The following is a 12,119-nucleotide window of genomic DNA, read 5'->3' as shown; positions in this document are numbered from 1 at the left end:
TATTTTTAAAAATATTTAATTACTAAATTACATAAAATCTACACGCTAAGAAAAAATGAAGTATTTCAAACTCATAAAATCGTTTTAACCATAAAGAATCCTTTCTGGTGATAAAAAATTCGTCCTCCCAACCTTGAATTTGACAAGAACGAGGGTTGATAGGACTGTAGTAAAAAGGAATCTAAGTTAATCCTTCAGTTTATCGAGACAAAAATTAAATAATAGACCATTAATTTAGGAACTACTCAAAATAAAAAATAAATATAAAATAGTTTAAGTCGCCATAAATTGAAGAAATGATAATCAAGCTTGCAAACAGTTAGTTTTCTGTTTCCAAGGGTGGCTAACAAATGTTGAAAAAAACATTCCTAAATATTTTTTCATTTACAAAAACACAGATTACGGCAGAAAACAAACGGGAAGACGTAAAACGATCGAACTTCAAGATGGTAACCGAAGGAAGAAGTAGCGTGCAAAACATCAAGAAGCAAACAATATTTCCAGAAGAAGTCTTAAAAATGGCTCAAACAAATATCCTGTAACCAAAAACTTTAAAAAATCTGCTTTCAGAACCGTTAGCCACCCTTTGTCAAGCTTACACAAATAAAACATTTGAAATGATATGGTGTGCAAAATTTATAATTATCTGGAAACTATATGACCTAAAAGCAGAGTGATTAACAATGTTAACCGATTTATTATACCCATATTCATTTTATCCAAAAACTTCAATACGTTCGAATTAAAATTTTAAAAAAAATATTACTTTTTATTTGTTGGTTCGTGCACCTCTTTTCGCGCGAAAAGATGCAGCCATTTTTGAGGTAGCTCTTGAGAAAGAACTTCTCTTTGAATCATTCCGTACAAACTTGTCATTTTCAGATTTATCTTGTTCAGATTTTGCTGACTTGGTTATTTTATAAGTCGTACCAAGTTCTGGCTTCTCAACCTTGACTGTTTCCCGATTTCTTAATCTTGTACTTCTTCCAGTAGGTCCCGTTTCCTCTTTTGATTGCGCAGATTCTTGGATTTTTTTCGGGGAACTTGTGTTGAATAAATTCCCTGAAGCGTTCGATCGAGGCATTCGCTGTCGTGTATTTTTAGCTGGCTCCATTGTTATTTCAAACGATACACTCTGCGGTAGAGAAACTTTAGAAGGTTCTTCCTTACGTTGAACTTGAGGTGAAAGTCTTGAACTCCTTCTCAGGTTCGATTCTGATTGAGCGCTCCGACTGAATGTTGAAAGATTACCGCTGCTGCTACGGAGTGCATGGTCGGTTTTCCATTTTTTAAATGTTCCACGCGGAGCATCGTCATTTGGTATTTTCCTTTTACCAGTCTGAACATCTTTCACGGTCGCTTCTGGAACATCTTTTTTCTCCTTCGTAACCTCCAATTCCATAGGATATGACGATTTCAAATGTGGTAAACAAAGAGTATTTCGTCTCTGCAATTCACGAAGTCGGTTTTTTTCTTCTTCTGATATTTCGGGGGCCGACTGTCAATATACAAAGATCGTTTATATAATTGCACACTCTTAGAAATACAGTTGCCGCTTAATAAGAGGAACTTTCAAGGGGTCGAAAAAAAATGGTTAACTCATGCAGCTAAGCTATGGTTACAATCCTGGAAAAAATAATTGTGAAAATGCTATCCAGCCTTTTCATTATTCTTAAAGTTGAAATCTCTTAACTGTTGCATCCCCCCTTCACCCCCAAAGTCAATGTTACTTTTTTCAGTTTCTGGAGTACTTCTGTTAGCATCTGTCAAGCATATTCAATATTGAATTGGGAGGAATGGAGAGCTCAAAATAATAAATGCAACAAGTTTTTCCAGGGTTTTAGCTTAGCTGCTGGCTACTTTGACTTAGCTACCAGTTAGCTAGCTAATTTTAAATTTTTGAACTGATCAGAAGTAATATGAAGTGCCACTGAGCGTTAGTAAACTGTATATGGAGTTTTAGTTCTGAATTTACTTGGAAACAGTAAATAAAAATGTATTTACATCATTCTAAAAACGTGGCTGGGTTTACCGTGACTAGGTTTAACGTAGCTAGTTAGAGGTTTAGCTAGCTAGCTAACTAGCTAACATATGCCAAAAGATACACCCTTAAAATCTGCAATATTTTAATTTTTTTGTCACACCACCACTACCAAAACCCTCTTTAAACCTGTATTAACTACGATTATGTAAAACTGCCAGTTAAAAGCTGTAAAAGTCAACATTTTGTTGATTCTTCAAACTTGCATGTAAACATGAAATGTGCTCATAACTAATCTCGTTTTCATGTTATCCTACATTTTGCGTATGCATATTTCGCAGAATTAAATGGATATGGAAATAGGTCTATTCACTTACCTCTTTAAGTAGTGCGATTCTCCCCCACTCCATATCATCCATAACTTCTGGCTCCTCCTCAGCGTCTGTACTAAAAGCACACATAACTTGAGAAGGTTCACCAATTAAAGTTCTGCGCCCCGGTGGAGTGTTTCCGCCCATGTAACGGCGAGGTTGAAAAGATCGACGTCGCTCAGTTTTCTGTCGAAGGGAATATGTTCGCGTCATCGGTTTTTCGTCATTATCGGACGTCTCTGCTTCCTCGCAAGTTGTAGGTAGCACTAAAATGCTGTGTCTGTTTCGTGACCTAGTTGAGCGAGAACGTTGAAAGATCTCCTCTGCCTTACCCCCAGTATTAAAACCCATCTGCAAATCTGTCATCTGCAACAGTCCGCCATCACTTTCAGAACTTAAATCATTTATGTCTCGTTTTCGTGATGACCTCGTATTTGTTCGCTGTAGATCGTTGACGTCTTCAGCTGCTTTATGCCCTGCAATTTCTTTCTTAAGATTTCTTATGAGAGCGTCAGAGCTGGACAATTGAGCCTCTAGTGAACGTATGTTAGCTGCTGTTCTTTTACTAAGTGCTTGCTCGTCAAGAAACTTGTTCTCCAACTGCTCAATAAATTTATCCTTTTCACGTAACTCTTCTGAAAGTTGCTACAAATAATTAAATGTAAAAATCACAAAACCATAACTACTTAAATTTTATCAACAGTTTTTCAGAACTAACTTCCTAGATTGGAGATTAAAATTAAAAGGGGACAACTTTTAGTAACAGTATTATCTTGATATCAAAATAAAAACACGGTACTGTTCAATTTACAAACACTAATCAGGAGTCAAACACACCTCGTTTAACTTTCTCTCTTGTTCTGCGATGTTTTTGTTTTCCTCTAAAAGACAACAAGACATAGAATTTTCAAAAAAAACATAAAAGTTGAATTGTTGCAACATCAACAAGAAGCCCTGGGGGCTCTAAGAATTTCCGCTCGCTACCAAAATATTTGATGAAAACCTGCTAATTCGTTGTGTTATTGTGCCAAACATTCGAAGGGGTTTGGTGCATGAACCTCTGAAGATAAAGCACACCAGTGACATTATATCTTACAACAAACGCAAACAAAACGAAACGTGTCATTAAACCCACATTTTAAAAGAAATTGCTAACAAAAAATACAGCCCATCATTGATGGTTGAAAGTCTTGCGATTGAAACGTTTATGGTCTTAAACAACATTAGTTGACAAAAATCAAAATTTTGATGTGACCAACATTTTCAGCATACTTTTTTTATTAACTGTGTCAATTGTTGTCGAAAATAAAGCAGTTTTAATTTTTGGATAAATTTTGGCCTAAAATGACATTTCAGGTGGCAAAAAATCAAAATTTTGATGCCACCATCATGTTCAGCATACTTTTTTATTAACTGTGCCAAATTTTGTCGAAAATAAAGTAGTTTAAATTTTTGGACCAATTTTGGCCTAAAATGACATTTCAGGTGGCAAAAAATCAAAATTTTGATGCCATCAATATGTTCAGCATACTTTTTTTATTAACTGTGCCGAATTTTGTCGAAAATAAAGTAGTTTAAATTTTTGGACCAATTTTGGCCTAAAATGACATTTCAGGTGGCAAAAAATCAAAATTTTGATGTCACCATCATGTTCAGCATACTTTTTTTGTTAACTGTGCCAAATTTTGTCGAAAACAAATACCAATTTTAGCCTGAAACGTCAATACGAGACTTCCCAGTAGTTAAGGAGCTGGGGTACGAAGTTTACATCTGTGACGGAGCAACGTGAAATCCCAGGGTCGATTTTTTCTCAAAAAATGCTCCGAAAGAAAAAAACGACGGTTTTAAAGAATTTCCTATGCCTTCGGGCGCGGAAATTCAATAACATGGAATTATTGACCGCATCGTATTGGCTTATCATTTTGCTATGATTTACACAGCCTGCTGATTAGCAGCATGAGTCATGTGAAATTCAGCAAGATTTATGCGCATTACCTAATAGAGTTTTGGCGTGCTGGTATTTTAATACGGCATCGTTGACTTCTTCATTTAATTTCATTATTTCAACTTCATACAAACGCTCCTGGTCTGCCATCTTTTTGTCGTTTTCAGTTGTTGAGTGCTTTACGTTTTTTTCGACAGCTTCGTTATAATCAGCACGCAGGTTGTTTTTTTCTTTCAATAGTCCTTTGTTTTCTATTTCCAACCTGGCAGCCTTTCCGACTTCATTTTGTTTTTCCGCTGTGAGTTGCTCGTTTTTGCTCACAAGCTCAAGTCGCTGCTGTTCCATTACATGTAATCGATTTTCGAATTCCTTTCTTCTTTCCACAGCTTCGTTCGACGCTTTCACATGATCACTAGACAGCTGGTTAAATTTGTCAAGCAATTCTTTATACTTCTTTTCTATTTCGTACAATCTTTCGTTTTCTTTAAGCAGAATTTGATATTTGACATCGCTTAGGCGCGACGCTTCTTCAATTTGGCGCTTGTGTTTAGCGCCAGCTTCCTTTAATTTCGAGATCTCTTGTTTCAAGCGAAGGCACTCTTTCTCAACGTCTTCCATTTTCACATTTTGCGTAATAGCTTGACGTAACTCAACCTCAGTCTTCTTCAAGCTAGCGTTCTGCGAAGACAGTTCAGTGAGTTCATCTTTTAGCACTGGTATTTTCTGCGCTTCTTCCAATAGTTTCTCATTTTCTTTTACAAGTACTTCAATCTTTTGATTTTCCATCAGTAAGTGATTATTTTCCTGCACCAACTTTTCGATTTTCATATTTTCATCGCGCAATTGTCGATTTTCGTCTGAAATGTTATTTAATCGTTTATTTTCTTCGCTTAATTTTTTACAATCATTTACTAAAATAGGTATTTGTTTATTTTCTTTCAACAACTCTTCGTTTCTTTTAACAAGAACTTCCATCTGTTTATTTTCTTCCGTAAGTTTTGTGCATTGTTTTTTAAATACTTTCAACTTGATGTTTTCTTCAGCCAACTTGATTTCGTTCGATGTCAACCCAGCGTTCATATTGGTTAGGTTTTTACATTTTTCTTCGAGTAGGGGCACTTTATCGCATTCCTTCTTCAATCTTTTACACTCCGCAACAGTGTTATTGTGTTGTTCCAAGAGAGCTTTGTGCTCAATTTCTACAGAAACCAATCCCTCATTTCTCTTCTGTAGATTGACGTATTCTTTCTTTACAGCAAGCAATTGCTCGTTTTCGTTAGTAATTTCTTTCAAGTTGCTCTCCAGCAAACAGTTTCGCCTATTTGAACAAAAATTTGTGTAGTGCTTTAATTTTTTTTTATAATACACATCTAGTTCGTTTAAACCAAACCTTACTTTTTTACTTCAGCAACTTGTAGTTTTTCTTTTTCGACTTGTCCCTGCAACTCGTTTATTCTAAAGAACAATAATATCTCACAAAAATTGTCACCATTTAAAAACGCTGGTTGTCCAGTCAGAACAATTCTAGGAAAGACGTGCTATTACAGAAATTTTAGTATACATACTTGTCTTGTTTAGTCTTGAGTTCTGCATACTGTTGCTGTATTTCCACTGAAAGAAACGAGACATAATTTAAAATAACTGAAGAACCGACCTAGCACCCATCCCAAAAAATGAACACAATAAACATCTTCTACCATGTATTTTTTTCTCGCTGGCTTCAAATTTCTCAAGTTGTTTTTCTAACGTTTTACATTTCTCTTCAGTACTGCTGATCTAAAATAGATTTATTACGTTATTGACCCGACAAAAAGAGAAAAAAATTACTTCAACCGACGGTATTTAGAATGTTTTTATAGGATATTTTTTACAATTTTTTTTTCTGTTCTCCATACATTTTAAAACCTACAAGCTTTATTCAATTTTCAACTACTCCAGATCAAATTATTTCTCAAAAGAGCTGGACTAGAGTTTAGATTTGCCAAAACTTTTCATGGAAGACATAAATCTTCAGCAAAATGGTGGAAATTCTTTATTGTTGAGTTTTTACAGAACGTATATACCTTGGCATTCAATCCTTCATTTCGTAAAGTATGTTCATCAACTTGTTTTAACAAAGCACTTATTTGGTCCATGTATTGGTTGCTCTGCTTCTTGTAACTAAAAAAATTCAAATTTTATCTTTTTTGTCTCTTTTAAAGACTTACAATAAAAAAATTGTAACAAACTCTAACCTTTCGTTAGTTGCTTCGGTTTTTGACTTCAAACTTGTCAACTCTGTTTTGCATGATTCCAACTCACCCTACAGCGAAATTTACCTGTTATACATAGCAAACTTTCAAACAATAAAGGGATACAAGTCCTTGCGCAAAGTGCTTGTTCTACAGAAATAATATTTTCTCATCACGATCAACGTTCTATTCAACGTTCTAGGTTTAACAAACAATGCAATATATTTGTTCTTTCAATGCATAACAATCGTTGCAATTGTAGTAACGCATCAAACGTAGCAAATGCTGCTTTAAAAAATATTTTACAGGTAGTGTAGTAAACTTCGTTCAGATGACGCAATTGAACAAAAAGGGACATAATTAAGCTGGTCAAATCTTTTACAATAAACAGGATCTTGGTTTTGTATATATTTATGCCCGCACGATTATCAGCCTATGCTCAACCTTCGTCGAACAGAAGTAATTTGATAAAACAATGAAGTATAATTTAAAAAACGGAACGTCGTCCTACCCTCAGGGCGTTCTATAAACGCAAAGTTTAATCGTTGTCGTGTAGTTTGGTGCAGTGCAATGGCTTCTTTGGAAGCATTGGAATGTTTGCGAGAACGAAATGTTCAAGAAGTTCATTAGACGCAATAGTTATCTGAGAAAAATTCTGCATGGCGTATTAATGTCTAATTTATTAGCAATCAACCAGCGGGATCTAGCGCGAAGACGCGTAGATGAAAAAAGTTAGTTTTAACATTAGTGGGTAACACTTTTGGAATGTTTTATTAGGAAACAATGTCGGGTGTCGTAACTTGCTTGATCCAACAAAGTAAACAATAAAACAGCAGTAAAAACGCGGAGAAGAAACATCCAGAAAGATATTAGCATTAGGTCTATTAGTCACCTGCTTTCTCAACACTCGTAGCGCATGGCCCAAGTAGCTTTGTCAAGACATTCAAGACATTTTGTCAAATTTTTTGCATTCTATGTCATTTCCAATTTTTTGTTGACTAGTGGGCACTCCACGGAAAATAAAAGTTAATAAACAAAATTAAAAAAATATATATACAAGTACGCAAAGACGGCCACAAACCTCGAGCTCATGTTTAATTTTACTGATTTGTTTTGTTTCATAACCCATGTTTACTATCGTGGCTTCTTGCACGTTAATTGTGTTCTGAAGTTTTTTGTTCTGCTCCTTTAGGTTGGAGATTTCAGTGTCCAATTGCAATGTATCTGCCAAACTTTCCTGCTGCTCTAAAAATACAAAATAGGATTTTCTTAAGATATTTCTTTTTTTAATTTCTAACGACGACAACGGGACGACGACGACAACAATAAAAATGATGACAACGACAACGAAGACGGCAGCAACAACAACGACGGACGACAACGACGGTACGGACGACAACAACAATGAAAATTGAAAATGAAAATAACAACAGCAACAACGACAACAACAACGATGAAAAAAACAACAACAACAACAACACATACCTCCTTGTTTGGATAGTTGTTTTTCTAATTTTACAATTTTCTCCTGCATGTGAGCCAGTTGATCTGTATAATCATCTTTCTTCTACAACACACACAAAAAGGGAACCATCATTGTGCGTGCACATTGTAAACCAACTACGTGACAAGTTTTTAATCAGTCGTAACTAACCTTTTGCATTTGAACGTTAATTTCTTCCATGTTTTCTTTTGTACGAACCAGCTCCCCTTTTAAATCAGAATTTTGTTGTTCGAGTTTGTTTACTTTCAACGTTAAAGATGTCGTTTTAGCAGCTTCCTCTTCATAGTGATTTTGCTAAAAAATGCAGTTTATTAGTAATGATCAGTTGTTCGCATTTTTTGCACAAAATAATTGGAGCATATAGGTCTGTATGTTTAATGAATCATGTAAAAATATCAGCACAACATTTACATAGAAAAATAAATAACCTTTTCTTGAATTTTTAATTCCATTTCACTGCATAAATCAACAGTATCCTGCAATTGCTTCACAGTCGTGCTGGACTTCTTAATCTCATTTACATGACTAAAATAGAAAGAAAATTACAGGTAACAAAAAATTTCATACAAACAACATCAAACCTATCCTCTTAAACCAACACAATACATATAAAGATTTTAATATTTTATCTAAACAAAAATATTGTTAAACATGTATGTAAAAACACCGAAATGCTGATCTATACAGGCATACCCATTTATACCTAAAAGTAAGACAGGAAAGATAAAACTGCTTCAAACACAACAGCTCGAAACATTGCTACATACAATAGAAACGGCTTAAAATGAAAGAATTGAATATACAAATCAAGACTCTTATTTTTCTAGTAGTACGCTAGAAACAAAATAAGGAATAAGCAAATGATACATTTAAGGGAAAGTTGGCCTAATTAGTGTTTTTTTTATTTGCTTGTTTTTTGACTATGTTTACAAAAAGATTTACACAAGAGCTACATATAAATCATTTTTTTGTCTATCATATAAAGACTTAGAAACAGAATTTTTTTAAATATTTTTCCTAGTCTTTAGAGTGTTTTGATATGGTTTGTTAAACATCTCAGATTGACAAGTTATGGAAAACATGTGGTCTTTATAAAGAATTTCTATACAAACATAAACCATACTCAGCTATTTCCTTGTCCTTGGATCTAACCTCCAGCTGCAAAAATTCAATTTCTTCTCTTAATTTCGTTATAGTGTCTTCCAAGCCTGATACTTTTTGTGAAAGTAATTCTTGATCTTTAACTGAAATAAACGACAATTATTCTTGTAACATGTTTACCAGTACAGAACAAAATTTAAACTGACACCTTGATTACATACCTAATTTTTTGTTATTCTCCAATATTTCCATTTTTTCAGATTCAACATCGAATGCTAACTGTTCATCGAAATGCTTTCTTTGTAAAAACATTTCTGAATGTCGGACCTTTTGCTTCAATTTTGAGTTTTCAACCTAAAAACATATTGAAATGGTACCCAAGTTTATGCTTCATTAAATCTTAATTACACCAACCTTTTTTGTAACTTTGTTTTATAGTACTTTTTAGATTTTTTTTAAAACCACACACACAAAAACATTAAAATGACAGAGGTAGTAACATACAAATGATATCATGTGAAATCTTTTTTGAACAAGAGACAGTATACACCTTCAAAATAATCATCTTAAAAAAGATAAACTAGTAAACTTTTTTGGAATATCAATTTGAAGGAATTTGTTTTGGTATGCGATCTATCACAGCAGGATTAGTCATTCTTGCATAAATTGTTTACCCATTACAAAAAATGATGCACATTTTAGAATCTTACCATAACTCTTCGATAAAGAGCTTGTGGCGATGAAGCAAAAGCAGCCAAGGGCGATGTATTATCTGCAGAAGAATTTAATGAGGAACATGACCTCCCTAGCGGTGACTCTAAGTAATTTAAAGCTGTTGGTTTTGAAGGAGAAACAATTGCAGATGAATAAGGTGATAATACTTCAGCTGACTCTTCAGAAACTAAAAATATGAACATTTCAGAAAATGTATACAACATTGCAGTCAAAAATCAAAATCCTAGGAAAATAAAAATATATATAATAAAATTCTAAAAAATAAGAGTCAGTTTAAAACACTAATAACCAAATGTAATTAGAATTAGAAGCATCGGTTAGGTTTGAAGGTTGTAGAAAAATAAATCTGTGAGTGTAAATTCTGTGTATAACAAAAATGCTGTATTGTAATGTATTAAAATCAGAGAAGTCTTACCACTCTTTCTCAGCATTTTACTCATAATATCAGCCAAATTCAACTTTTCACTATTGTCACAAACCATTTTAGTCATTGACATAATATTAGTCTGTATATGTTCAGGTAATGATTGTATTCTTGCAATAGACTCTTTGTTGTTTGCACTTGTTAACGTTAACTCAAGAAGGAAACACAGCAACTAAAAAATGCATAAAATACAAAAGAAAAATGGCTGTGTATTCGTTTCCCTACAACTGTAGGTACACTTTAATGGAAGATATTTGGTAAATTGGAGGTTCATACATTGTAAATTTCACATTATTTATTTTCGTGAAACTAGGCTTTTTAGCAAATTCATAGGATTAACTTCTGCTGAATTAATTATAGGACATGCTTTTTAAATTATTCCAAAAGGTTCTCATCATACTACCTTTTTAAAGCTAGATGTTTTTATGCACAATGTATAATCGTATGCACAGAAAACAAACATGGTAAAAATTCAAAATGGTTCTCTTTAAAACAAATTTTGCTAAGTTGGTTTGGGTTTATTTCGCAGCTTAGGAGGAAGGTAATGGTAAAAAAATAAAAAATGTAACTCTTAGATCATGCTGTATAGCTTAGGGATTCTAAGTCCATATAAAAAAATAATTGTCCGAAAACTTTTGTTAAATGTTTTATAAAATTTATTGTTACAGCTAAAATAATGTTTATTGTATGTTACTAAAAAATTCTAACCTTCCCAATTTCAATTTCATTACCAAGTAAAATCTCTTCTTCACTAACAACATCATGATTAAACAAATCTAAAAACAAAATGTGACAAAATTATTCAGAGCAATATCTACAATACAGAGAAATAGAATAACATATTTACTTGAAAGAGCAATAAATTGTAGAAAATATTTAATAAGTGCACCCACTCACTCATCCACTCATAAATTGACATATATTCATGTGATGTAAAAAATTAACAATGGTACCTTTCACATACTGACAAATATAAATGATGTTTCTCTCATCTGTTCCTATCGAAAATTGCAAATCTGGATCACTAGCAAAATAAATATAAAGTTTATGTGTCAATTTATCAAAACATACCCACATATATAAAAATTTGTAAGTATTTTATAAAGTAAAACACATACATCATTTTTATAACTTTTAGCAAAATAGTAGAGTTCTCTTTCAATTCTGAAAGTCTTGAGATTGCTGCATCTTTGATCATTACATTGATCTAAAGCAAAACAATTATAACATGAAAAAAGTGCCAACCAAGCTTTTGAAGAGATTATAGGGTATTATGAAATTGAAACTGTTGAATATTAAGTAACATAACATGAATACTGACTACATCAGCATAAGGTTGTACCAAAGCAGATATTTAAGATCTCATCATCAATCAGCAACAAGTTTTGTAAAATTAGCTGATGATAATTTTTGCTAAGTTAACTTTTTGTTTGTTTCACCACACAAACCCCAACCATAGGCAGATATGTAAAATGGTAGAGTGTGTTCACTGTTTGCAAAAAATTAAAGATTTTATGTTAAAAATTGTTTCTGCAATAACACTTGAAAACAAGCAAAAATCCACATCATTATCATCACCACTATTTTGAAGGTTGCTTACTGGACTTTTATTTCAGAAGTGTCACAAATTCACAAAACTCTGAAAACCACTTTCCTCAAAAGTATTGTACACATAAATAGAAATAAACAAAGACCTACCCATTTTATCAATGATTCTTTTTTATTTGCATCCATTATCTTCTGATACACACATACATATAATAATATATATTTTTACCTTTAATTAAAAACATGTAGTATTGAACAGTTTACAGTTTGTACCAAATG

At 33.1% G+C, this 12,119-nt stretch overlaps 1 protein-coding gene across 1 annotated transcript; it reads right to left on the bottom strand.

The window, feature by feature from the left end:
* On the bottom strand, nucleotides 1–12,119 carry LOC130654618 (putative leucine-rich repeat-containing protein DDB_G0290503). Its single transcript, XM_057457231.1, has 21 exons — nucleotides 11,991–12,119; nucleotides 11,411–11,499; nucleotides 11,246–11,316; nucleotides 11,001–11,068; nucleotides 10,284–10,464; nucleotides 9,844–10,034; nucleotides 9,355–9,487; nucleotides 9,156–9,276; nucleotides 8,461–8,557; nucleotides 8,183–8,326; nucleotides 8,014–8,095; nucleotides 7,610–7,773; nucleotides 6,532–6,599; nucleotides 6,361–6,457; nucleotides 5,995–6,073; nucleotides 5,863–5,908; nucleotides 5,693–5,752; nucleotides 4,348–5,615; nucleotides 3,190–3,233; nucleotides 2,359–2,997; nucleotides 1–1,498 (listed from the first exon to the last, which is right to left on the bottom strand). The coding sequence occupies exons 1-21, from the start codon at nucleotides 12,024–12,026 to the stop codon at nucleotides 770–772; spliced, it is 4,407 nt and encodes a 1,468-aa protein (XP_057313214.1). The 5' UTR covers nucleotides 12,027–12,119; the 3' UTR covers nucleotides 1–769.

The sequence above is a fragment of the Hydractinia symbiolongicarpus genome, chromosome 8 (genome assembly GCF_029227915.1).
Source record: "Hydractinia symbiolongicarpus strain clone_291-10 chromosome 8, HSymV2.1, whole genome shotgun sequence".
NCBI lineage: Eukaryota > Metazoa > Cnidaria > Hydrozoa > Anthoathecata > Hydractiniidae > Hydractinia > Hydractinia symbiolongicarpus.
The sequence above is the reverse complement of the archived record's forward strand: the minus strand, read 5'-3'. Positions and strand labels throughout refer to the sequence as shown.